Source organism: Ursus arctos, unplaced genomic scaffold (assembly GCF_023065955.2).
Source record: "Ursus arctos isolate Adak ecotype North America unplaced genomic scaffold, UrsArc2.0 scaffold_12, whole genome shotgun sequence".
Taxonomy (NCBI): Eukaryota; Metazoa; Chordata; class Mammalia; order Carnivora; family Ursidae; genus Ursus; species Ursus arctos.
This window is the reverse complement of record NW_026622786.1, coordinates 55,979,021-56,002,040: the sequence shown is the minus strand read 5'-3', so window position 1 is coordinate 56,002,040 and position 23,020 is coordinate 55,979,021. Positions and strand designations below refer to the sequence as shown.

The following is a 23,020-nucleotide window of genomic DNA, read 5'->3' as shown; positions in this document are numbered from 1 at the left end:
TATAAGGCCTCCTCCCCATGGAGGACTCAGACCAAGAGTCACTTGGATCAGATAAGTCTCCCCAAACACACAATAATACAGTAATGACCTTGACCTTCTCCTTCCCTAGTCCTCATTTTGCTTTAAAGGAGAAAGCATTTTTAAGTTTTTATATATATATATATATATATATATATATATATATATATATATATATATATTGTTGAATTTTTAGCTTTTTCTCTTTCAAACTAAAACTGAGAGAATCTTTTTAAAGAAGCGGGGTGAGTGTTGGGGGTGGGGGTGGAGTACAAACAAGTAAACCAACCTGCCTGACCTGCTTTCTTCTTTTTAAGTATCCAGTAATATGATCATTTTATAATAAATAACTGAGCTCTACACCCTTTGGGAAATTCTGGCTCCCTGTTTCTTGAATTGTGGCTACTTTGCTCAGAATGTGTAGGCAGTGCTGTGCTAGCCAGAGAAACCCGATCAAATTTCCTTCCTTCTTATTTGTAGTGTTTGTGAAAAGCCCAGCAGTTGTTTTAAATAAGTCTGGCCTCTGGTGAAAGTTTAAGCTGGTAGTGAGATCCATCCAGAGCGGAGTGTTTCTGACACTCTGTGCTGCTCCTGGCCTAGGGTACTAAGAGTATTAGGCCCCCGAAGCAGCCAATTTTGTAGTGCCTTTTAATACACAAAATTGTATTAACATCAACAAGGATACAGATGGATGCACTGCAATAAACTGTAACCACTTGAGAAAAGCCTTTATTGACTCTCAAGTAAATAATGCACATTTTAAAGGATCTAAATATGCATTTACATAATGTGCTATAATTTTTTATTGTGTCAACTACTCACACACACACACACATCCATAAGAGATGTTTTTCTCCGTCAAAAATTTGGACTGAGACCATTCTTTGTGCATTGCATTAGCACCACGCCAGATTCGTGATGGTAGAATTCTCAAATGGTAGTTTCTCTTCTATGGGGCCCCTGATCTGAAGGTCCTGACGTACGTGCAATGAATTTTACAGGTTGAGTGAGTGATGGATTTAACCCCGCCAACACTTTCTAAAATGATTTGGGACTACTTCGACAAAAAACTTGGGCACGCTGAAAACATCTCATTCAAGATAAAAGAGAGAAAACAAGAAATAGGAAAGAAGAAAATCCAGCTTTAGATGTTGCCAAAGCCTGAGCTTTAGAGAACGGAAGAACGTGGGTCTCGTCCAGTGAAAGAGTAATACTAGCAGTTTGTCCAGAGAAATAGCATGTATTTAGTAATATTTAACAGGACTATGTAATGTCTGTAACACCAACTATTTTCTGTTTGAAGAAATTAAAGCTCAGGATCTTGAATGATTTATATACCCAGTTCCACAATGAACTCATGGCTGAACCAGAAAGTCCAAGGCATGAGAAAGTAAGGGTTGTGAGGGATAACCCTTTAAAATGCAGGCTCAGCAATGGCCTAATTTGAAACTACAAGCTAAATGATTTCCTGGTGCTAATTATGAATTAATTGGTCCTTAGAAGTCAGTCATTGCAGAATTAATTTCGTATAGTACCATGTGCTCTTAGGTTTGTGTTAAACTCTGTGCCACATGGAAAAGGTGAATTGTTTCAGTAAAATATAATAAAGAAACTAAGGTCTAAATTTAAGTTGCTAATGGTGTTCTTTTACATATTAAACAGTAACAACAAAGGGGGCTAGGATGTTTCTGAGCAATTAAAGGAGGGATTCCAAGATCCGTTGAATTATTCCCTCTATCAACTTTCTTTAGCTTTTATCCGCCCGATCTTTACTCAAGTGAATATTTTTCCTTGGGCAGCTTTCTCTGTTGGCCACCACAATTTTTCATAACCGAACAATCATTTATCACTTTCCATGGAGCACCTGAAGCACTGTCACTTCATCATTAAGGTCTGCTTGCTGGGAACTCTTGACAGTGGAGTTCCCACCTTGGTGTTGGACATGGTGCAGAAGTTGAGTGTATCATTTTGTTAGGCTTCGTACACATTCCCAGCCTTGTTTGGGAAATGCCACATTCCATCCCTGACTAGAAACTATTTGGTCAAATGCAGGGTGTGGGGTCAAATTTTCTTGCTACCCGCAAACCCAACCATACCATATTAGATGAACTAAACTCCTTTGGTCCTTTAAAGCACAATTTGCAAAGTAAGAGATGACCAGAGCCATTTAACTTCTTAGTTTGTGGGTTTTAACTCAGAGACAGTAACAGATCCCTAAACGCTCTGGCTTTGTGCCAGGTGGAAAAAAACCAAAGTTTTAAATCTATCTGTATGCTTCTTGGTTTCTGTACCACTCTTCTATTCAATCGATCATTGTACATTCAACGAATATTTATCGAGTACCAAACACTGTTCTGGGGATATGACAGTGAACAATTAAATAGATGGAAAAGCAATTTTCTAAGTTGGGAAAGATTGGAAGAAGAGCAAGTATAAAGGATGGAAGATGACGAGAATTCTGGTTCCAATAGGCTGTGTTCAAGATGCCCTCAATTGTATGATTGAAGATAAAATGTTGTCTGTGTTGACCCACTGTTGTATCCCATGCCCAGAGTAGAAGCCCATCGATGTGTATTGGATAGATTAAAGGTTGTGTGAACGAAGGGATCCCATCAGATCATCTGCAAGACATGGACTAGATTATCGCTTCCACGCCAAACCCACATTTTCACTCTTTAAAATCTACAGATGCTGTTCTGAACCTCAGAGTCCTAGCCATTTCAATTATTAGTCAGTGCCTCAATACTAAAGACATCGCAGCAGGGAACAAAGAACCCGTGCTCAGTGATCAGTGGGGATGTATTATTTGTACAGTCCTCAGCCATGCTTATGGGGTAGTGGTAGAAAGCGTGGCCTCTCTTGCTTAGTTTGCTCTATGGTTTTATGAGTCATTCTCGGTATTAGGAAAGTCTTACTCTCTGAAAACTGGGCCATTCCTTTGTTTGGTCTTTGCAGGGATTCCCTGAGTTTGAAGACTCAACTGCAAAGAGTAAGGCAAGATAAATATTCTCACCTGGTTTTATTAGAGAGCTGTTTCTCCGGCCCTCATTGAGAAGTGAGAGCTGCTATCTTGGCATTGCTCGTTTTGAGTATTCCCAACCCTTCCCATATGCTGCTCTTCTCCAGCAGATTTTATCAACCACCCTTCCAATTCAAGGGCAAAAGTTCTCTCAGAAACATTATCAAGCGGCTCACATAAGTTTTTTAATCTAATGTAATCTTCTTGTACAAATAAAATTTAGCAGGGCTCAAATAAAAAGGAGTAATAGTTGTCTGAGTTTCTTTTATCAATTTTTATGGGCAGAAGGCCCATAGTTGAGCAGGGGTCACTGCCTACTCAGACTGTGGGTTCCCCTGCTCTAACATTTATGCATTTCTGAGTTTGGCTTTGAAATGGCCAAAAAAAAAAAAAAAAGGCTACGTAAACCTTCCATGTAAAGTGAGGCACCCAAATTGCACAGGTTCATTAAGTGTTCATTTACTACATACTTCAAAAAAATTTCATCCTGTATTAGTCCCTAGAAATTTCCTTGAAAGGGGTATAAGAGCTTTAACAATGAATTATTGTCTATGGGTTAGCTCAGCATGAAAGAGGATCCATATGTGCAAACTAGAATTTGTCATATGTAATGTCAGTTAAATCAGGTCTAATCTACCAAATACATTTTTTATTGCTTGCTTCATTAAAAAGGCTCTTAAGGTAATGAATAATCTTCAGCTTCACCAAGGATTATTAATGCCTTTATAACTCATGTCCACTGAAAATGGAAAGGCAGCCTGAAACCCTACCCTAATCTAACCTCCATGTTTGTCTTAGAGCCTTAAGGAAGAAAATCTGTCAGACCTATCCAGTGTTAAATGCAGCCACGTGAACAGCGCTGTGAGTTGGGTCAGGAAAGAAAGGAAGAAGGAGTTTGAATCGGGCTCAGACGCTGTGGCAAAGCGGGCCTTTCTCTTCATGCTCTGACGTTTTCTTTTCCTACAGCAAGCCCGCACGCAACACCGTCGACTCTTCATTTCCCGACATCGCCCATCATCCAGCAGCCCGGGCCTTACTTCTCTCACCCAGCCATCCGCTATCACCCTCAGGAGACGCTGAAAGAGTTTGTCCAACTTGTCTGCCCTGATGCTGGTCAGCAGGCTGGACAGGTGGGGTTCCTCAATGTAAGGAGACCTCTTTTTTTTTCCGATTTCTTTAGAAATATTAACCGAATGTAAAAATAACAAGGGGAGACCTTCTGACCATGTGACACGGTGCTCTAATGTTGTGCTGACGGACTGCAGGCAAATGTCATATTTATTCTAGATTGTGGGAAAGTTAACTTGCTCTAAGAGTGATTGGCCAGGGTTTAAAAAGTGTTTGTGTTAAGTTCGCAACTGTCAAGTTTATGGATATAAATCATCTCAAGGGTGAACCATATAACCTTCTAAAGTCTGTGGGCTGATAATTCCACCTCATGCACACGAACCCTCGGGCTCACGCAGTTAACAAAATAGAAAGACCAAATAATTTTAAATAATGATTTGGGGTGGTAGGGAGGGGTAGGGGGATGAGGGGGGCACAGATGTTTTAGATCAACGAAGTTGATATTTTTTAAAAATACAGTCTTCTAACACTTTAGATCAAGTTGACCAGTACTTGAACTCAAGATGCTAGAAGTACAGTTTATTATGGTTTGTTATTTCTGCAAGTAGTTATCTTTCCCACTTATCTTCGTATAAAGCTAAACAGTATTCAACAGCTTCAAATGAATGTTTTCGTTTTTTCTCTAGTAAACCAAATAATCACAACTTGAGACAATATTCCAAATGTAAAAGTGATTTTTAAAAATCACAAATTTTATTTCAAAGTCGAACCCAGTGTTTACAGCTGGATAGCATTATCCCAAGGCCACTAATTATAATAATGAGTAGTAAATAACGACCAGCATAAAGCCAAATGTGATCTTCCTTTTCTCCTAATAGCTCCACGCGAAGCCACAGATCAGCTGTCACTATGACTGCCTAATTTAGAATATTATATCACACGGCCCTGTCCCTGATTTCTCTTCCCTTGCAGAAATACCTGATTCTGCATATCTGAGACAGAACAGGCAGCTTTGACTAATGTCTGGTGATGTGTTAGCAGATACATTTCTGTCTAGACAACAAATCAATATGGGGCCTTTTTTCTTTTTGCTTGTGTATTCATTTGCTTGGCTTATTCTAAAGCATTCACTTATGGACTTTTAGCCCACTCAGAAATAACACGCGGGCGGGTTTGCTGGTAAGAAAGCACAGCATTCTGATTGTCAGACGAGATAGTCTTTGAGGAACAACACTAAATAGATGGGAGAATGTGGATCAGGGGCTGTCTGAGGCTGCCTCTGCAGAATTATTAAGCTTAAACTTAAGCCTGGGACAACTGGTTCTCCTTCACCTGAATTTTGATTCGGGACGAAAGCCTAAATACCAGCTGTGATTATTGGTCGCATACAGTGTCACTAAAGTCTGGAGTCAGAAAGGCCACATGGGAGAGACCATGAAAGATCTGAAGTGATCCCCAGCATCAAGCATCTGACTTTTAAATCTCTAACTTTTTTAAAAATAGTCCTGACATTATCCCATATAACTGTCAAACTCCCGGTTTTGCATTTTGATCCAAATTTTATAGGGTTTAAGGCAGGTCTCTTCATGGGACTGTTTTGAAAAACTTGAAAATAAAATGGGTTTTATTGCTTTCTTCAGAGGGGAACTTTCTTTTGTCAAAGAGCTGTTATTTGGTTGTTCTAACATCAGGCAGCCAAATAAATATGACTGTTATGGCATATGCTTATATAATTTAAATCAAAATTAGAAGTGATATTTTTCCCTAGCAGAATTTTGACAGCTCAATTCTAAAGTTTCTGTGCCTGATGTTATACAATATGTGAAAGAAATTTTTTATGTTCACTTAACATATTTATTAAATGTTATATAATATCAACTTTGAGGGGTGAAAATAAAATATTATTTTTAATTTCAAATGCGTATTTGGGAAACTTCATTATATCTGTATAAGTAACACTATGGAATCATTCCACAACCTATATATCAAATAAATAATAATCATGAGAACGATGATGAAGGTAGCAGTTAATTCGGAAGTGAAACATGCCAAGCAAATTTGGCAGGTCGTTTTAGGGAAGCAGGATGTAGAGAAGGTCAAAGTAATTCAAGAGATAAGTTTAGGATACATTGAGCATGTGTGCCTAATGGGACGCTTTTGTGAAATGCCTTCAGAACAACCCAACAGTTTTTTTATCTCTATGCTCTGAAGAAAGAATTCAAGCAGCTAGAATACTTCGTAATTTTACGTAAGGGATAACTAATGCGTCTTCTGTGTTTAGAAGCAGCTAATGGTTGCTATCTGTTTCTTCTTTTCCTTCTGTTTTGTTGTGCTCCCACCCTCACAGCCCAACGGGAGTAGCCAAGGCAAAGTGCACAACCCATTCCTTCCCACCCCAATGTTGCCGCCGCCGCCGCCACCACCGATGGCCAGGCCTGTGCCTCTGCCGGTACCAGACACAAAGCCTCCAACCACATCAACAGAAGGAGGTGCGGCCTCCCCCACCTCGCCAAGTAAGTATGGCTGACACAGGCGCCGGTCACTTACCAAGCTCTGTTGACTTGAATCCTCATTTAAGTCTGGTCCCTAACTGCGTAGGCTCCAGCGAGAGGCCCAGATCCCCAGTGAGGGTGCTGTAGCATGAGTTTGCAGAGCCAAGACCAGATCGCAGTGAATATCACTCTTGGGTACCATCAGCTACACCAGATGTGGAAAGGACTGGGTGTTTGGGTGGATGAAGTGGTGGGACTCCCTGCCCCAGACTGAAATCAAGATATGACTATGAAATTGTGTGGATTATTTGAGTGGCTTTGAATGCTGTCCTCATGATTATCAAACAGCATCTACTTGCATGAATTGCTATTAGCAACAAGTTCCTTTTACTTTTGTCTAGCCCTGCTGTAACTGACAGTCCAAGAGAAATGCACTTGGTGAGCTGTAAAGGCTGTGCACCTCATACATCAAATAGGTTAAAAAAAGAAAAAAAAGAAGAAGTTTAAATCAAAGTAACTCACCAAGAGTAAGAGTCTGGCAGAAGATCGGAGGTGGTAACCATGGTAGTCGCATGGCCAGGTGTGGTGGGGGGAGGAGATAGAAAGTATAATTGGATGGAAAGAGAAAAGAACTCGTGGCTCTTCTCTGAATAGTATGGGAACATGTGATCAGACGATAGGAGATTTCCAAACTTTTTTAGATGATAGGAATGATGACTTGCAGAATTAGAAGGATAGTTCCCGATATTTCAGAGATGACAAGGGAATAGAAATAGCTCAAACACACAAATTTGACTTTTATTAGTACCTGGAACGATGTCAAAAAGAGTGATGGCCAGAGGCAGAGTTCTGAGGTGATGGATGGATGACCTAACCTTGACAGAGGGTGTGAGAAGCACCTCCCTGGAGCTTTACTGAGGGATCAAAGTGTAGGGAAGGTTGGGAACTGTGGCAGTAATCCTAAGGAGAGCAGGTCTCCAAGGAGTTCTTCAAAAGTGAGACTGGAGGCAAGAAATCTGAGGAAAAGATTGGAGTAAACCAGGGAAGAAGTGTTAAGATCAAGAACTTGAACAGCAATTACAGAAGTTGAATGGAGGAGAGCACGAGAAGAGATATTTTGTAGACATAGGCTTTGGGATTGTACAGTCATTTCAATGACTATAATGAAGGATGATTCTAGACCTCTTCGTTTCCTTACTTTCAGTTTAGGGGACATGATGGTATTGGGTGCAGGAGGGAAAGAGCCAAAGAGGAAAAATAAGCCTCTGTTGACAGTGTGTTCATTGGATTTAATCCTGGGGACACTAAATCCAAAATGTCTGGAGTTCCTCATGGACATGGCTCTGAGGGTGAACTTTGGTTTATCTAGTATTTATTCATTTTGATAACACATGCGGAAGTGAGTGGCATTGTACTTGGATTCTGGTATTACAACAAAAAGATTGAGGGTCTGGGGGCAATTTTGTGGGGACCTACTTCTCTTGATAAGAGGCGGTTCAACACTTTTCAACAAAGGAGAAAACCCTGAGTGTCCAGTGACATAGGAAACAAACAAGGCTTGGTCTGCGGATCTTGGAAGCTCAGCTTGGAAAAACAGCTTCTGAGAAACAGAGGCTCATAGGTGCATCCTGCTTATTGTGTATTAATGTAATATCTTCGAACAAGTTAGAGAAATCACCATCCCCAAATTCTATTTCAATCTGGTCACTGGGGATATCGGCCTACAGATTGGTAGTCACATAATTCTTATGCCCTATACATGCCTCCATGCACCCCTTTTCTGTTCATCTTCTCCCTATCTGTGCAGGACAATGCGCTGTTCTTTAACAGCCTTGTGGTAATGCCCTTCCTATCCCATTTAAACACATCGTCCCCTCCACTATCAGTGTCTCCTGCATTCATAGTGCATTTTCCAGTAACGGGGATGGGGCCCCTCTGAGGCACCGTGGAAGACTAGGGATACCCTGTGCAGTTATCGAAGACTGAAAGATAAGGACTCAGATCCCCACCTTTCACCTTACTAGCTGTGTTTCTTGTCAAGTCAGTTTCCTCATTCGTAGAATGTGGGTGATGATGCCTGCCTGGCAGGGTTGTGTGAAATCAGCCATGGTAAGCACCACCACCCGATAAATTGGAACATTTTAGTATCTGACAAAACTCTGACCTATTAGAGTCAGCGGGCTTGGGTAATGATGAGATAGGTCTGTAGGATACGTACAGCTACTCAGCCCCTAATCAGGTTGGTGCCTTTGGGCCCATACTTGCAGATTCCACGCCATGGATTGAATCAGATGCCTTGTATGAGAAGATATCTGTCATCCTGTCATGGCCAGACTCAAGCATTCCTTCAGCATTATGGGGAGAAGTTTGGAGGGGGTCCTGGCACATCCAATTCATGTGGTTGCATGTCCATTAGAACAGGGTTTGAAGATTTTGAGGAAAAGGAGAATATCAGGAGAGAAAGGCCCAGAAGTTTGATACAGGTAATTTGATACTTAGTGTTTTTTTTTTTTTTTAAAGATTTTATTTATTTGAGAGAGAGAGAGAGAGAACACTTATGAGCTAGCACAAGCAGGGGGGAAAGGCAGAGGGAGAAGCAGACTCTGTGATGAGCGGGGTGCAGGGCTGGACCCAAGGATCCTGAAATCACGACCTGAGCCGAAGGCAGACGCTTAACTGACTGAGCCACCCAGTCGCCCCTGATACTTACTTTTGAATCATGTGATTCTAGGAATGTAGGCAAAACGAAATGTTCTCCTAGTGGCATAGAAATGCTTTTATCATCATAAAGTCTAGCCCTTGTTTCTGGGCTCTTTGGGGTCTGCTGAATTCACAATAATGTGTTGTTTCACAGCAATATCTTGCCTTACCATCTTCTCCTTTATTAATAAGACAGTGGTAGGCTGCAGGACCTATGATCTATAGCATAGGAGAAGCCTTTCAAATTAAAAATCTCAAAGCCCACTGGTCCACACTGGAAAGAGATTTAACCACCCCAACCTCCCCCCACCACAAAATCCTTTTCCATGCCCTGATTTCTGAACCAATTGGTAAATAAAATACAAGCAAAAATCATATTGGAAGACCAGACTATCACTTCTTTTTAAAAATTTTTTTTCTTTTAAGCTTTTATTATGGAAACTTCAAACATATACAAAAGTAGACAGATTATACAAGGACTCTCCATGTACTCCTTAGCTAGCTTCGACAATAACAAGGTCATGGTCATCCTCGTTTCACCTAGGCTACCAGCTACTTTCCCCTTTCCCATATTATTGTGAAGCAAATCCCAGACATCATATCACTTCATCTGTAATTATTTCAGGAAGTATTAAAGCCATAGTACCCTTTAAAATGTAAAGACAACACCATTATTACTTTTTTTTTTTCACGCGAACCAAACTATCACTTCTAGTATCAGAGAATTTAGTTTATAACTGTAGGCAAATGGGCTTCCTAATGCCGAACCCCAAATTACACAGACACCTCTCCGGGCACGGGCAGTGCTGCACCACACAGGCCTTCCCAAGTGGGGTCTGCCTTCCCGTTTCGAGCTGATAGCGTGGAGGGCCAGATGGCTGCCTGGTGCCTTCCAGCACCTGTCTTCCTAACAGAAAAGAGCAGGACAAGTCACCTCTGGTTTCTACTTCCAAACTCTACAGTCTAGAGAATAGACAGTGAGCAGGGGAAAAGGACCGAGAAGATATGGAAGGGTATAAATATCAGAGTGAAATGGCCTCCTCTCTTCCCATTCATCGTGATGACTACCTTCTTCCATTCGCTTATTCGGCCCTCAGACAGCACCTGTCATGTGCCAAGGACTGTGTTAGCTGCTTGGGATACAGAGGGGATTCGTGCCTGCTCGACGGAGGTGTGGGATCAGTGGGGGGAGACAGCTGGTGAACGGTAGTTCGCACGAGGCAACACTGGGACAAAGGCGTAGCCTCTACAGGAGCACTCGGGAGGGGGTTTGGTCCAGGCCCGGGGGCTCAGCTAAAGATAATTTTGGAGAGAGTGACTTCTATGCTATTTAGTAGGGATAATATTCTGGTGTTTTAAATCCGAGAAAGAAGGTAGAACTTTTCTCCAGAAACCAGCCTGGTGGGGGGAGGGGATGTCTAAAATTAGATTACCACTGAGTAAAAATTTAGGGCAAAACATACTGTTTCATAAATTATGTGCTTTCTTAGAAATTAAAACCACAGGGGGGTTGGATCCTGTTTATCTTTGCCAGTTTATTAGAGCTCAACTTTAGCAAGAAGAAACACCATGACAGGGTATTAAGTACAGATGTTCAACATCCCAATAGTACATCCAAAAATGAGGCTTTTTTCAAAAACACTAATTGTATAACTTAGGACAGCCTTTTCTATTTGGGGTTTGAGAGGACTTGCAGTGAAATAAGATTTTAAAAATAAAAGTAGGAAATCATGCCAAGGATCTCCTATATTACCAACTTTTTTGGGCCTCAACTTCCCTTATCTGAATATCACTGACTGCTGTACCCACTCTGTTAGGCAGATTGTCAGGACAAACTGGGGTGACAGACGTGCTATGCTGTAGACAGTTAAGAGTCCAAGGCATAATTTTTAATATCATCTTATAATGAAATACAAATGGATGCCAGCCTAAAGCAGAGTATGTATTTTTAACCTAATCAGTTGCCTCTGGCACCAAATACTCAACTTTGCAGCTGTGGCCAGAAAAACGTGGGTAAGGCAGATTTGGGAAAAAATTCACCTATGAAATAAATACATTTTAATGGGAAAAATCCTTACTAGTGCCATAAAACAACAACAGGGGAGTGGAGATGGAGTTAACAGTTCTTCCCTCTCTCAAGGAGAACTTTTATATTGTTGATTTATTTGGAGAGAGATTAATACACTACTATGCCAGGTCTCTTTAGGATATGGTGATAAATGGAGATAACCTGTAAGAGTAATTCACAATAGATGTATTCTTTTTTTAGTAATATTTTTATTATATTATGTTAGTCACCATACAGTACATCCCCTAGTTTTTGATGTAAAGTTCCATGATTCATTACTTGCGTATAACACCCAGTGCACCATGCAGTACGTGCCCTCCTACATGTATTCTGTTCCCGCTAACTACCTTTGTAGGTTTAGATACCTACTGAGAAAATATCACTTCTTTCATTCATTCAATAAATAGTAACTGACCATAAGCTATGTGCCAAGTTGTGTTCTAGGTGCTAGGATTCAGCAGGAAACGGAAGAGAATTTAACAATTCCCTGATCTTCTGGAGCTCATATTGTAGAGAGGGAAGAATATTGTAGAGAGGGAAGAAAGTCAGTGCACAAAACAGTGAGTATAAAAGGCAGGGATGATGTAAGATGGTTGTACATAAGCAGAACGTAGGGGTCGGGAATGGTGGAGGTGGCGGTGTGATTGTCCGTAGGGTGGCCAGAGAAGGCGTGTCTGAGAAGAGGAAATTTGAACAAAGACCTGGCAGAAGTGAGAAGGTGGGCCCTGAGACTGTAGAAGAAGAGCTTTCCAAGCAGAAGAACAGCCAGCACACCTGGGCAGGGTGGTGAGAACAGAATGAGTAGAGTAGGAGGAGGTGAGGTCGGAAGTAAGGTGGACGGAGTCTGGCAACTGGGAGTTGGGAGTGGGGCAAACTACGTAGGCTCTCACAGGCCATTGTAAGGACTTGGGCATTTACTCTGAGTGAGACCAGGGAGCAGAGAAGTGATAACTCCTGAGCTTTTAACAGAAACACGTTGAAGGTTTTGTTGAAAATACATTGCTAGGGGCAAGAATTAAAGCAGGGAGACCAGTTAAGAGGCTGGTTTGGTTTTTTTTTTCTTAAAATCAATAAATATAATGAGTATTTTCTACCTGCCAGCTGCTGTTTTAGGCACAAGGGATGCAAAAGGGCACAAAACAATCCCCTTTTCTGTGGACAAACAGTAATCAAAGTAGAAGTAAATTAGTAAGTTAGGGACCAGGAAGTCCAACGGAGAAGGCTACAACAGGGAGGGAGGTGGTGCGCGCTTGCAGGAATCCAGCGGCCAACATGGGGCAGTGTGGGTGGGGAGAATCATTTGAAAGGGGGAGCGGACAGGATTTGCTGATGCATTAGATATGGGTTGAGAAAAAGAGAGAGAGAGAGGGAAATCAACAGTGAGTCCTAGGTTTTTGACCTGGGCAACTGTAAGGATGGAGCTACCATGAACTGAGATGGGAAAACTGCAGAAAGAGCCATTCTGGGTGAGGGGCGGGGACCAGAGTTTGGTTTGACCAGATTATGTTTGACATGTATCTTACCGGTAATACTAATTATAATAGCATCCTACTTATGAAAGCTCTGTGCAGTTTGCTGAGTTTTTCCACGTGCATCATGCATTAATTGGGAAGGGCTCCTTTTCAAACATGTAATACACTGAGTGGATAGTCCTCAGAGTCCTAAGGATAACAGCTGAAGAATAGGAGAAATATCTCATTATGTTTGGGCCTGTTTGTGGTATGATGATTCAAAATGCACTATTCTTTTTCTTAATTGTATTGTAACATCCAATTTTTATATAATAGGTTAGTGCCAAGATCACACTATAAAAATGGACTTTTCCAGAAAAGAAATTGCAGATTGGCATCATAGCCTAGAATTATAACGAAAAGAAAGAATGCTTTTGGATTATGATGGAAGATAAAACATGTCTTTTCTTTTTTTAATTAATTAGGAACACAAAAACTCAATTTAAGAATGCATAAAAGACTCATAAACATTCTTCTCCATGCCTTCTTAGCCATGAACTTTTGATTTTTTAAAACTAGAACTCTATTAAAGTAGAAGCATGCAATAACAAGTTTCCTTTATTATTTATTTTTATATCTCCCATGAATCTTACATGCATTCATTATATGAATGAATATGAACCTGTTAACTAAGAATATAACAATAATCTATGACTGGGATGGAAATTTTGTAGTATAATCATTAATGTATGTTCAGTGCTTTTCAGTTAGCAAAACTCTTTACATGAATACATTATCTTGTTCTGTCTTCCTAAGAGTCCTGTGTGGTCAGGATTTTATAGACAAGGAAGCTGACATTAGAAAGTGCAGATGATTTTCCCAAGATCATACTCCCGTAGAAGCCTGGTAGGGACTCAGATGCAGGCCTTCCCATGCTGTTTGTACTATCACGCACGTACCTCAAATTACAGAGCAATGTGACATGATTTCTGGTTGCTGGAGAGCCACGACTGCCTGCTTATCTGAAATTCATAACAATACAACAAAGCACTGAGCTTTTACTCATGTGTCAGGTACTTTAAAAGTATTTTTATATGTATTATCTTACTTTAATTCCAGTAATTCTATGAAGTAAATATTTTTGTTACCCTATTAAGATGACTTTCTCAAGGCTTCTGAGCCAGATGTAGTGGGATCTTGATTCACACCCAGCCACCTTGAACCTATAGTTCATACACTTGGCCATAGTGTCCTATGGGTATCTTCGCATTAGCCCAAAGCTTCCGTGTTTTTGCTGTGAAAACCCTACGGGAGAAGTACAGAAGATGACATTAGTTGGTCATCTATACTTTAGTATGAATTGGTTTCTGCTGCTGAGAGTAACTCTTATTGTCAGGGAAAGGAAGAGAACAGAAGATTTGGAGGGAGATGAAACAAAAACAGCAAAAAGGCAAAAAATAGGAAATGTTGCTAAGGGCAAATTGCCTTTATTCTCCAAGACTCCCAAGAACTTGGACTGTTGATGAATGCTTTGAAGAATTATTTTCTGAGTTATCATCCGAATAATGACACCTCTCCTTTTCACCAACACTTTTCCTTAAAATGTATAACACATTGTTGTAATCAATAATTGGATTTAGAGCAAGCCAGTGAATGATATGTCACATTTTCACAATTTTTAGATGACGTAAGGACTCTGTTTCCTCTTTCAGGGAAGAACCAGTGGATAACTACAAAAGAGAATGGGAAAAGAAAGAAGTTAGTGGCTTCCTTTCACAAAACACTTTTTCATTACTGATACTTGAACTATTGCATTATTCTTTTTCTTTACATTTTTAAAATTAGTCAATGAAAATTCATTCTTTGCTGTATACTTTGAAATTTTATAACAGCATAGATTTTTAAAAAATTTTTTTACTTGAATTTAATTTAGTTAACATATAGTAGAGTATTAGTTTCAGGGGTAGAATTTAGTGATTCATCAGTTGCATAACACTCAGTGCTCATTTAAATCATCAAGTGCCCTCCTTAATGTCCATCCCCCAGGTACCCCATCCTCCTAACCACTTCCCCTCCAGCAACCCTCAGTTTGTTCCCTATAGTTAAGAGTCTCGTGTGGTTTGCCTCTCTTACAACCAATTCCACAGGTAGGACAGAGAACAATTCCAAAGAACTCCCTTCTCATTCTTTCTTACTCTTACGTTAGTGTCTGATGTCACTTAGTGCCAGGGAACTCATTTTATGCTGATCTATTTTCACATTGCTGTCATTTTTTGTTGTTTTGTTTTTCTTTTTCCACATTGGTTGTAATTTCTCTACCAGCTCTGCTGCTCTCTCCATTATATTTCAATGTTTTATAGTCTTCTGAATTGGAAAGAGACCTATATACATGCAATATTTTAATATGTGACAAGAGTGGCATTTTGTATTAGAGGAGGGGAAGGGATTATTCAGTGAAGTCTATTGGGACAGCTGAGTAACTGTCCAGAAAAAAAGATTCCTTACACCAAAATAAATTCCAGCTGGAGGGGGGAAAAAAAGGAAGCATACAAAGGTTAATTAAGCTTTAAATACCGCATAAAAATACAGGACAATTTTTTAAAAATAATACTGGAGTGAGGAAGAACTTTCTAAATAACACACACACAAACCTGGAATCCATGAAAGGAAAGACTGACAAATTCTACTCTAAGAGTATCAAAAATTTATGCATGGAAAAAAAAACCCACCATAAACAAAGTCAAAAAGACAAAAATGAAAATGGGAAAATATTTGCCATACATGTAACAGAGGGTTAAATTAATATATAAAGACCAATAGAAAGATTTTTTTAAAGGGGCATAAACATAGATAAATGGAGAACATTTTAAAGATGTCTCGTTCATGTAGCATAAAAACAATATAAATTAAGACTTGGGTGGTATTTTTACCTATCAGATCAACAAAAATCAGAGAGTACCTCGCATAGTCTTGGCAAGTGTGTGAAAGGCACTCTTCTGCACTGTTAGAGGACTGTGAATTGGTTCATTCTCTTAGAAGACAATTTAATTTTTCATATATATAAATACATATGAATATTTTATATATTTATGTATATAAATTTCACATATAAGTAATAAATACACTTGGATATGTAAATGCAGGTGCACATCAAGTATTCATTGATTATAATAAAAGATTAGTAATAACCTAAATATCTAATAAGAGTATATACATTAGGAACCGTTTAAAAATAAAGAGACGAGTCTATATGAGTTATGTTAAGTCAGCAAAGGAGAGTCCTAAGAAGTGTGTATAGAATACTACCACAGAGTGGGGGGATGTATATACACATTTGCTTGTGTGTTGAAAGATAGAAACTGGTTTGTTATAGACTAGCTCTTTGGTTCCTTATCCACTGAGAATGAAAGATATTACTGAGTTTTAAATCCCCTTTTATAGCAAATATAATTATTTTCAAAAATATTTGTCTAATGATATAAAAATTCTTCTTTATAGAACCTTAATCACTATAGTGACCAAAATTCATTCATGGTGATGGTGGGGGGGTCCCCATAAAATCGCTGGCAATTTTTATACATCTAGATTTTAGCTATATTAACCCAAACTTCGGATATGATAGCAGAAAAATGTGTGATCTTTCTGGTAGAGAATAATATTCTTTTTCCCTCACAGATAGCATGGAGCTTAGTGTAAGGTTAGCATTTTCATTTTCCACAGCCAATATTTGGTCCCAATTTCTGCTTTAGGAACCCATTGAATACAAATGTACACATACTGTCTTAAATCACAATTTTTCATAAATTCTTTCTGCAGAGTATTACTACTCTGTGTACAATCCAATTTTGCTACGTTTAAATTTGCAAAGGAAAAAGGATTATTGAAACTCAGGCACTTTGATAGGTATGTTCGTATGCATTACCTTAATTTCATTTGATTATGATTAGAAATCTGCAAAATTAGAATTGTTAGGCCTCTTTTAAAAAAGAGAATGCTGAAACCGAGTCAGGCTTCAAACTCAGGTCTGTTGGACTCCTGTGCTTTGTACTCTACCAGGACACATCCGGTGTTTAGAGATATAATATTGTACGTACACCTGTCCTCTGAAAATCCTAAGATACTCCATAAAGCACTTGTATATTATTCCAAGAATAACATACGTTTGCATACATTGCATTGGATGAAAAGTAGAGGAACAAGAGCAGAGTAAGAGATGGACGTTATAAAGGAGTGGCAGAAGAGAACGGGCAAGGGCACCTGGGTGGCTCAGGCATTGGGCGGCTGCCTTCAGCTCAGGGCGTGATCCCAGGGTCCTGGGATCGAGCCCCACATCAGGCTCCCTGCTGGGAGCCTGCTTCTTCTTCTTCCACTCCCCCTGCTTGTGTTCCCTCTCTCGCTGGCTGTCTCTCTCTGTCAAATAAATAAATAAAATCTTAAAAAAAAAAAAAAAAAAGAAGACGAAGAGAACGGGCAATGGATGATTCCATTCATTCAGGTTTCATAATCCATTCAAGTCTTGTTTTTTCCTCAGTTTGTTATTTTTTTCAAGATGACAGAAATAACAAGTGAGTTTTAAGATTTTCTCAATCAAAGTAATACATGGCAGTGTAGGAAACTTGGAAAATATAAAGCATAAAAAATGAAATTATATTCTTCTGTAATCAATTACTATATTAACATTTTGGCCTATTTTTTCCCTTAGTGCACGTCAGTGTGTGTATTTGTGTGTATATGTACACAAACACATATAAGGTGATTGTGACCTTGCTGAATATAGTATTTTGCATGCCATTTTCTTAATTAGTACTTTACACCTTTTCCCATTTCATAAAAAATTGGGAAGTGTGATTTTAAACAATGTGTACCTATGCCTCTATCGGACACTAACTTTTGCCCCAATCTATGAAATATGCTTCAGTGCATTTTTGAAAATACATTTTTGTCCTCAGCTTTAATAATTACATTAGGATACATTCCTAGAATTGGAATTACTAGTACCAACAGTGTGAATATTCATTTCGATATACATTACCAAATTGCTTTTCAGAAAGGTTGTGCCAATTCACACGTTACTTGTGAGTCCGATCACAACATTAACCCATGAGAGGTTTAAGTTTTATTTTTTGTAAGTGTTGGAAGGCAGATGCCTTGGAATGTAATACTCTTAATCAGATATTGGAATCAATGGTCCCTGATTGGATGATTTGGCATTTTTCTTCAATTGTTTAAATATAGCATATAATGGAATTTGGGGGATTTCCCATCTTGTTGGCCAAGCCTCTCTTGGGGATTACTTTCTGGACTGCTCCTGTGGAGAGTGTAACCCATTAGACATTCACAGAGGGATGGAGCCTTAAAGGGCTATGCATATTGGAGTAAATAGTATTTATTATGCTGGACTCTTTATATATAGAAGCTCAAAGAGGTTAATTGGCTTGCCAAGATCACATTTCAAATAAGATTATGATCAAGTGGATTCAATCCAGGGTTTTCTGGTTCTAAAATTCATTTTCTACTGATTACCTTGCATTGCTATAAAAACAAAAGTATTACTTGGGGGTTTTCAGATTCTGTTTATATTTATTTAAGATTAAAAATTACTGGAAGTTGTTTAAAAATCATTTATGATCCCATTCTTCAGAGGTAATCATTTTATGTGTCTATTTTCCAGTCATTTTCTATGCATATTTTAAACATAATTGATCATCATGTGTGTGCATATATGTGTCTATGTGTATATATACAGTTTTATAAACTGATTTTATTTCATACTATCAACATGTCATGATGTCATTATTATTTTAAAATGTGCTTAATGACTGCAAAATATTCCAACATATGAATGAAGCATTGGCTTATAAGGTGGCTCTGGTTTGTTCACAACTCTTTATAAGCAATGCTGTAATGAACATCTTGGAGCATAAATCTTTATCTGTACCTTTAAGTATTGGTCGAGGATAAATTCCCAGAAGTAGGTTTCCAGAGTTACACTGCCTTTTGAGAGGCTGCAGAAGCCTTTCAAAAGGGAGCAATCCAATATATTGATCGAAGTTTCTTTTTTTAGTAAACCCCGGCTGAATCCAGGGTTTATTCCCTGCGGCTATTTAATATAACTTTCACCTGTGCCTACCACATGCATCGTTGCTTCTGATCAATATATATGTTCTATCAATCATACAACACACAGCATTTACATAAAAGTAAATGACGGTTATAGAATTGGATTAGCCCTCAGAAATAAATTTAAATGAACTGAAGTAAGCCTCTATTCTTATCCTTCACAGCTACTACAAAAACCAATGTTTTAGGCGGTTTAAATAGACTGCCTACAGGAAACAGTCCAAAGTGCCTGCTTATGACACCGATTTGGGTAACGCAAGGTCAGAGTGTCTCCAGTTTACAAGTTGTTCTGATCCCCTTCGCTCTGTGTGCACACACGCATGGTCTTAGACTTTCCTTTCTGCATATTTTACCCCAAATCATGTGATGTAGCTAGAGCCCCTACTTCCCTGTGAGGATCCTTAATACAAACAGAAATACCAGCAGAGCAGAACCATCTGGCTGAATTGCCTCTTCTCAAGATTTTTGTGAACTACTGGCACATTAGCCATGTCATGCAAATTGCTACCATACATGTTAAGTAATGCTAATATATTAAAGTTAGAATTCATTAGCTTTTCAGGAAGAAAGCTTATGGGTATGTTGTTCTGTAATAATTTACTAGCAATAAGTAGGTTTTAATTTCATGCCCTGAGGGCTGTGTCTTTTTTTGTTGGTAACTTGTTTGTAGAGACAAAAGATTTACAGAGATAATAGAATGAGGTAACTGACTGCACAGATGTGATCAGAATAATGGAAATTCGGTGTGGTTATCTTCCAGATTCCAAACATCTGGATGACAACTACAATATCCATTCAGTCATGTGGGAATTTCTAAATCTCTGAATACTGGATCATGTGTGAAGAAAGGCTGTCTATCTCCTTGGCTGTATAATGATATTAATAACGTTAACCCAGGCCCCATAAACTTGTCGATACCGATAGATTTCTCTAAAGGAAAAACACTCCAATATCCCTCCAGCATTTCTTTGTGACCTTGCAAGAAAATAGTGCTCTTCAAGTTCCTAAATGAGTTCAACAACTGTCATGGGTTTCATTTAGAAATTAGCCAATCTATTTCCTGATAGTTTCTGCTTTTTTTTTTTTTTTTTTAAAGAAATGAAAGTTTTCTCATGGGGCTTTTTGGTTTGGGTTTTTTTTTTTTTTTTAAATAACGTGATAGCACAGTTAAGAAAAGATGCTAGAAACTCAGGTATTTAATCATCTCACTATTGAAAGCTGGCAACTGAATGCTTTTTCAGGCACTTTTCCTTCACTGTCAGGTGTCACTGATAAACATTTAATAAAATTGCAACTTGAATACACAGGGATCTGTTCAAGTCTGCATTCCTGAACTTGCTTGGATGACCTCTGTCCGATAACTAGCACATTCCTGGGCAGGTGGTAGAATCACAATAAGTCTATTTTGAATGAAATTGAATTTTTGACTAGGTATTCTTTAGAGGGGAAATCCCCACATGTGAGTACGCCTGAGTTTCTGAAAACAAGGGAACCTGTGACGTGCAGATTGATATTTAAGATATGAAGGGAGCGGTTTAGAACGTGAGGACATCTAGTTGTCTTAGCGGTGTTTGGAATGGAAATTTGATATCTTAGATTCTTTTGTAAATTATTTCTTCTTCTTAAAAGAAAAATAATTTCAATAGACCTTTCCCCCTCCGTTTTCAAACATTCAGGGCTCTGATTCTTAACATTTCACCTTCCCGTGTTCTATGACAAAACATAATTTTCGGGCTCCTGCCTTTTCTCCCTTCCCTCTGTGATTGATGCCTCCGCTTCCTGCCTCCGCGCCTTTGCTCCTGCCGCTTCCTTTGTGACCCCCGATCCATCCAAACCTGCAGGCTGGCGTGTCTTTTACAGCATTGTCGCAAAAGCCATCCTATCCTCATTTCCCCTGTGCCGCTTTTCTTGTTCTCCTGCCAGGTGTCACTTTTCTGTCCTTTCATATCTCACAGATTCTTAGTTATGTCACCTTTAAGCACCCATATTTTCATTTTCTACACATATCTCTCGCCATTGGATGCTAGCATTTCTAGGATGACAGTGTGTCTTGCTCACCTTTGAATCTCCCATCGTGCTCAGCATAGAGCCTGGCATAGAGCAAGCGTTCCTGAGAGACAGAGACAAAGGAGAGAGAGAATGAATATGAATCTATTAAATATATTGAAATACCTCTCTTTCTTGCACTCTAGAGGTTAGCCTTGGTAGAGTTCAAGGGACTGAAGAAGGGTGGATGTTCACTCTTTTCCTGTAGTTGGAGTCTGACGAAACAGAACACAGATGTCTCTTCAAACTTCGTGTCAGTTTGTAGGTCAGGCTGCCTGGGTTCAGGGGACTTCATTGCTTCCTGCGTGTGGAAGTGAATGCAGCACCTCAAAGTGCACCGGGTCTCTCACATTTTCTTCTCTGCCAAGGTGCCTCCCTGTGTCACTGACCCTAGCCAGGGCAGAAGAGCTGACCGTCGCTCTCCTCAGGCAGCTCTCAGGCAGTTCACCTGCGGATGAACCGACCCCTCGGGCTCCCTGCTGAGGAGCTTCATCCAAAAGGCAGCTGTCCCTTCACACTCACTCCCCACAAAAACATCTGTCTAAATGTTCCCCCTTTCCTCCCCTTCAGTGATTACCGTATATTTTAGTGGTTGCTGCATTTGAACTAGACCTTGAATCTGTCTGCCTCCTCTTACTTTTCTAGTTTGTTGGATTTGGGTGATTTTAATGATATGGTTTTCAACTTAAGGAAACATCAACTTACGATGGTACAGATATTTTAATATTTTAATGTCTTTTTCTTCAGTCATACTTCTTCCCAAAAACAAGGAACGCTCCAAGCATCTCGGTTCAAAACAGTGTGAGCCCCTTGTTAACACCATGGTCAGATTTAGATTCTATAGGTGAAGGCTATTACAGACTCAGAATGGATTTGTGGGGAAATATCATGGTTCCTTTATCCAGACACATCCCTTATGCCTTCCTATCGAGAAAACAGAACAAAACAAAACATGACACCTTGGGGACAACAAAAGTAGGAATTCTGTTTGACTTGCAGGAGGTCAGTTCCATGCATTTCTGAAAACAAAAGAAAAGTCTGAGTTCTCCCAGGGAACCCTAACTTTAGCACAGTGATGAAGAGTAGATTTAACGGGTGATCTCTGCCACTGTCCCTGCCCACTCGCTCATGCTCCCCCCACAGTCCCCGCTAGAGATAGATTCCAGCGTTCCCAGAGGCCCTGTAAAAGTAGTGCTTATAAAGCAAGACTGTTCTTGAGCCATCCTCCCAACTGATCATGCTGGCGCAGGACTTGCGCGGCCTAAGTGCAGCATTTTATAGTTAGCAATGCATATGGTAAGTGGGTAACACAGAAGAGTGGGATTTTCTGGATATGGGATCAAATTCTGATCTGGGATTGTCCTACTTATCACTGTGGCTAAGGCCAAACTTAGACTATAGGGTAATGGGAAGAAATACAAGTAGAAAGAGGAAAAATATGATCAGATTAGTACAAATAAAATGGTGGAAGCTTCTAATAGGAATGTTCATCCCCTAACATTAGGAAAATAGTCGACGGTGATATTGCTCATGTAGGTTAAGAGGACTGCTAAAAAAAACAAACAAACAAACAAACAAACAAAAAAAAAACTTCTGCTTCAAAAGCAGCCGAATAATCAATAATTTGATTTCTAATAGTCACGTTTGCCATGAGGACTTTTACAACGAGATTATATAAACAAATTGATTTCCCTGTTGACTTTATCAGAAAATCATCAAATGCCCCTGAATCCTCAAAAAAATGCCTATAATAATCTTCCCAGAAAATTATTTTCTGGATTTCATGATTTCCTGAAGCTTTTCCTGCGGCATTTGATTATTGCCGCTGTAAATAACGCCAGAATTATAATTAAGAAAGATATGAATGTGATATCATAGCAGAGTAAATACAGTTGTATATAATTAATTACCACATTGCCCCCTTTACTTGATTTTATATTCATGTTGAAAGCTCTTAACTGTGCATGTATAATTGATTCGCTATGGTATATGTGGTTGTTTTAATAAAAAGTTGCGATTGAGGTTTTTGTTCAACAGT

General features: G+C 39.3%; 1 protein-coding gene across 20 annotated transcripts in view; it reads left to right on the top strand.

Annotated features, from left to right (window-relative positions):
* Nucleotides 1-23,020, top strand: part of NFIA (nuclear factor I A) — a 367,666-nt gene that overhangs the window by 303,695 nt on the left and 40,951 nt on the right. For 15 of the 20 annotated variants that reach the window (XM_048220512.2, XM_048220510.2, XM_044383811.3 and 12 more), the window contains 2 exons: nt 4,004-4,182; nt 6,453-6,618. In XM_048220512.2, coding sequence (XP_048076469.1) covers nt 4,004-4,182; nt 6,453-6,618 — 345 coding nt within the window. The remainder of the gene's footprint in view (nt 1-4,003; nt 4,183-6,452; nt 6,619-23,020) is intronic. The other 5 variants (XM_044383808.3, XM_048220516.2, XM_048220514.2 and 2 more) reach the window with 1 other exon arrangement.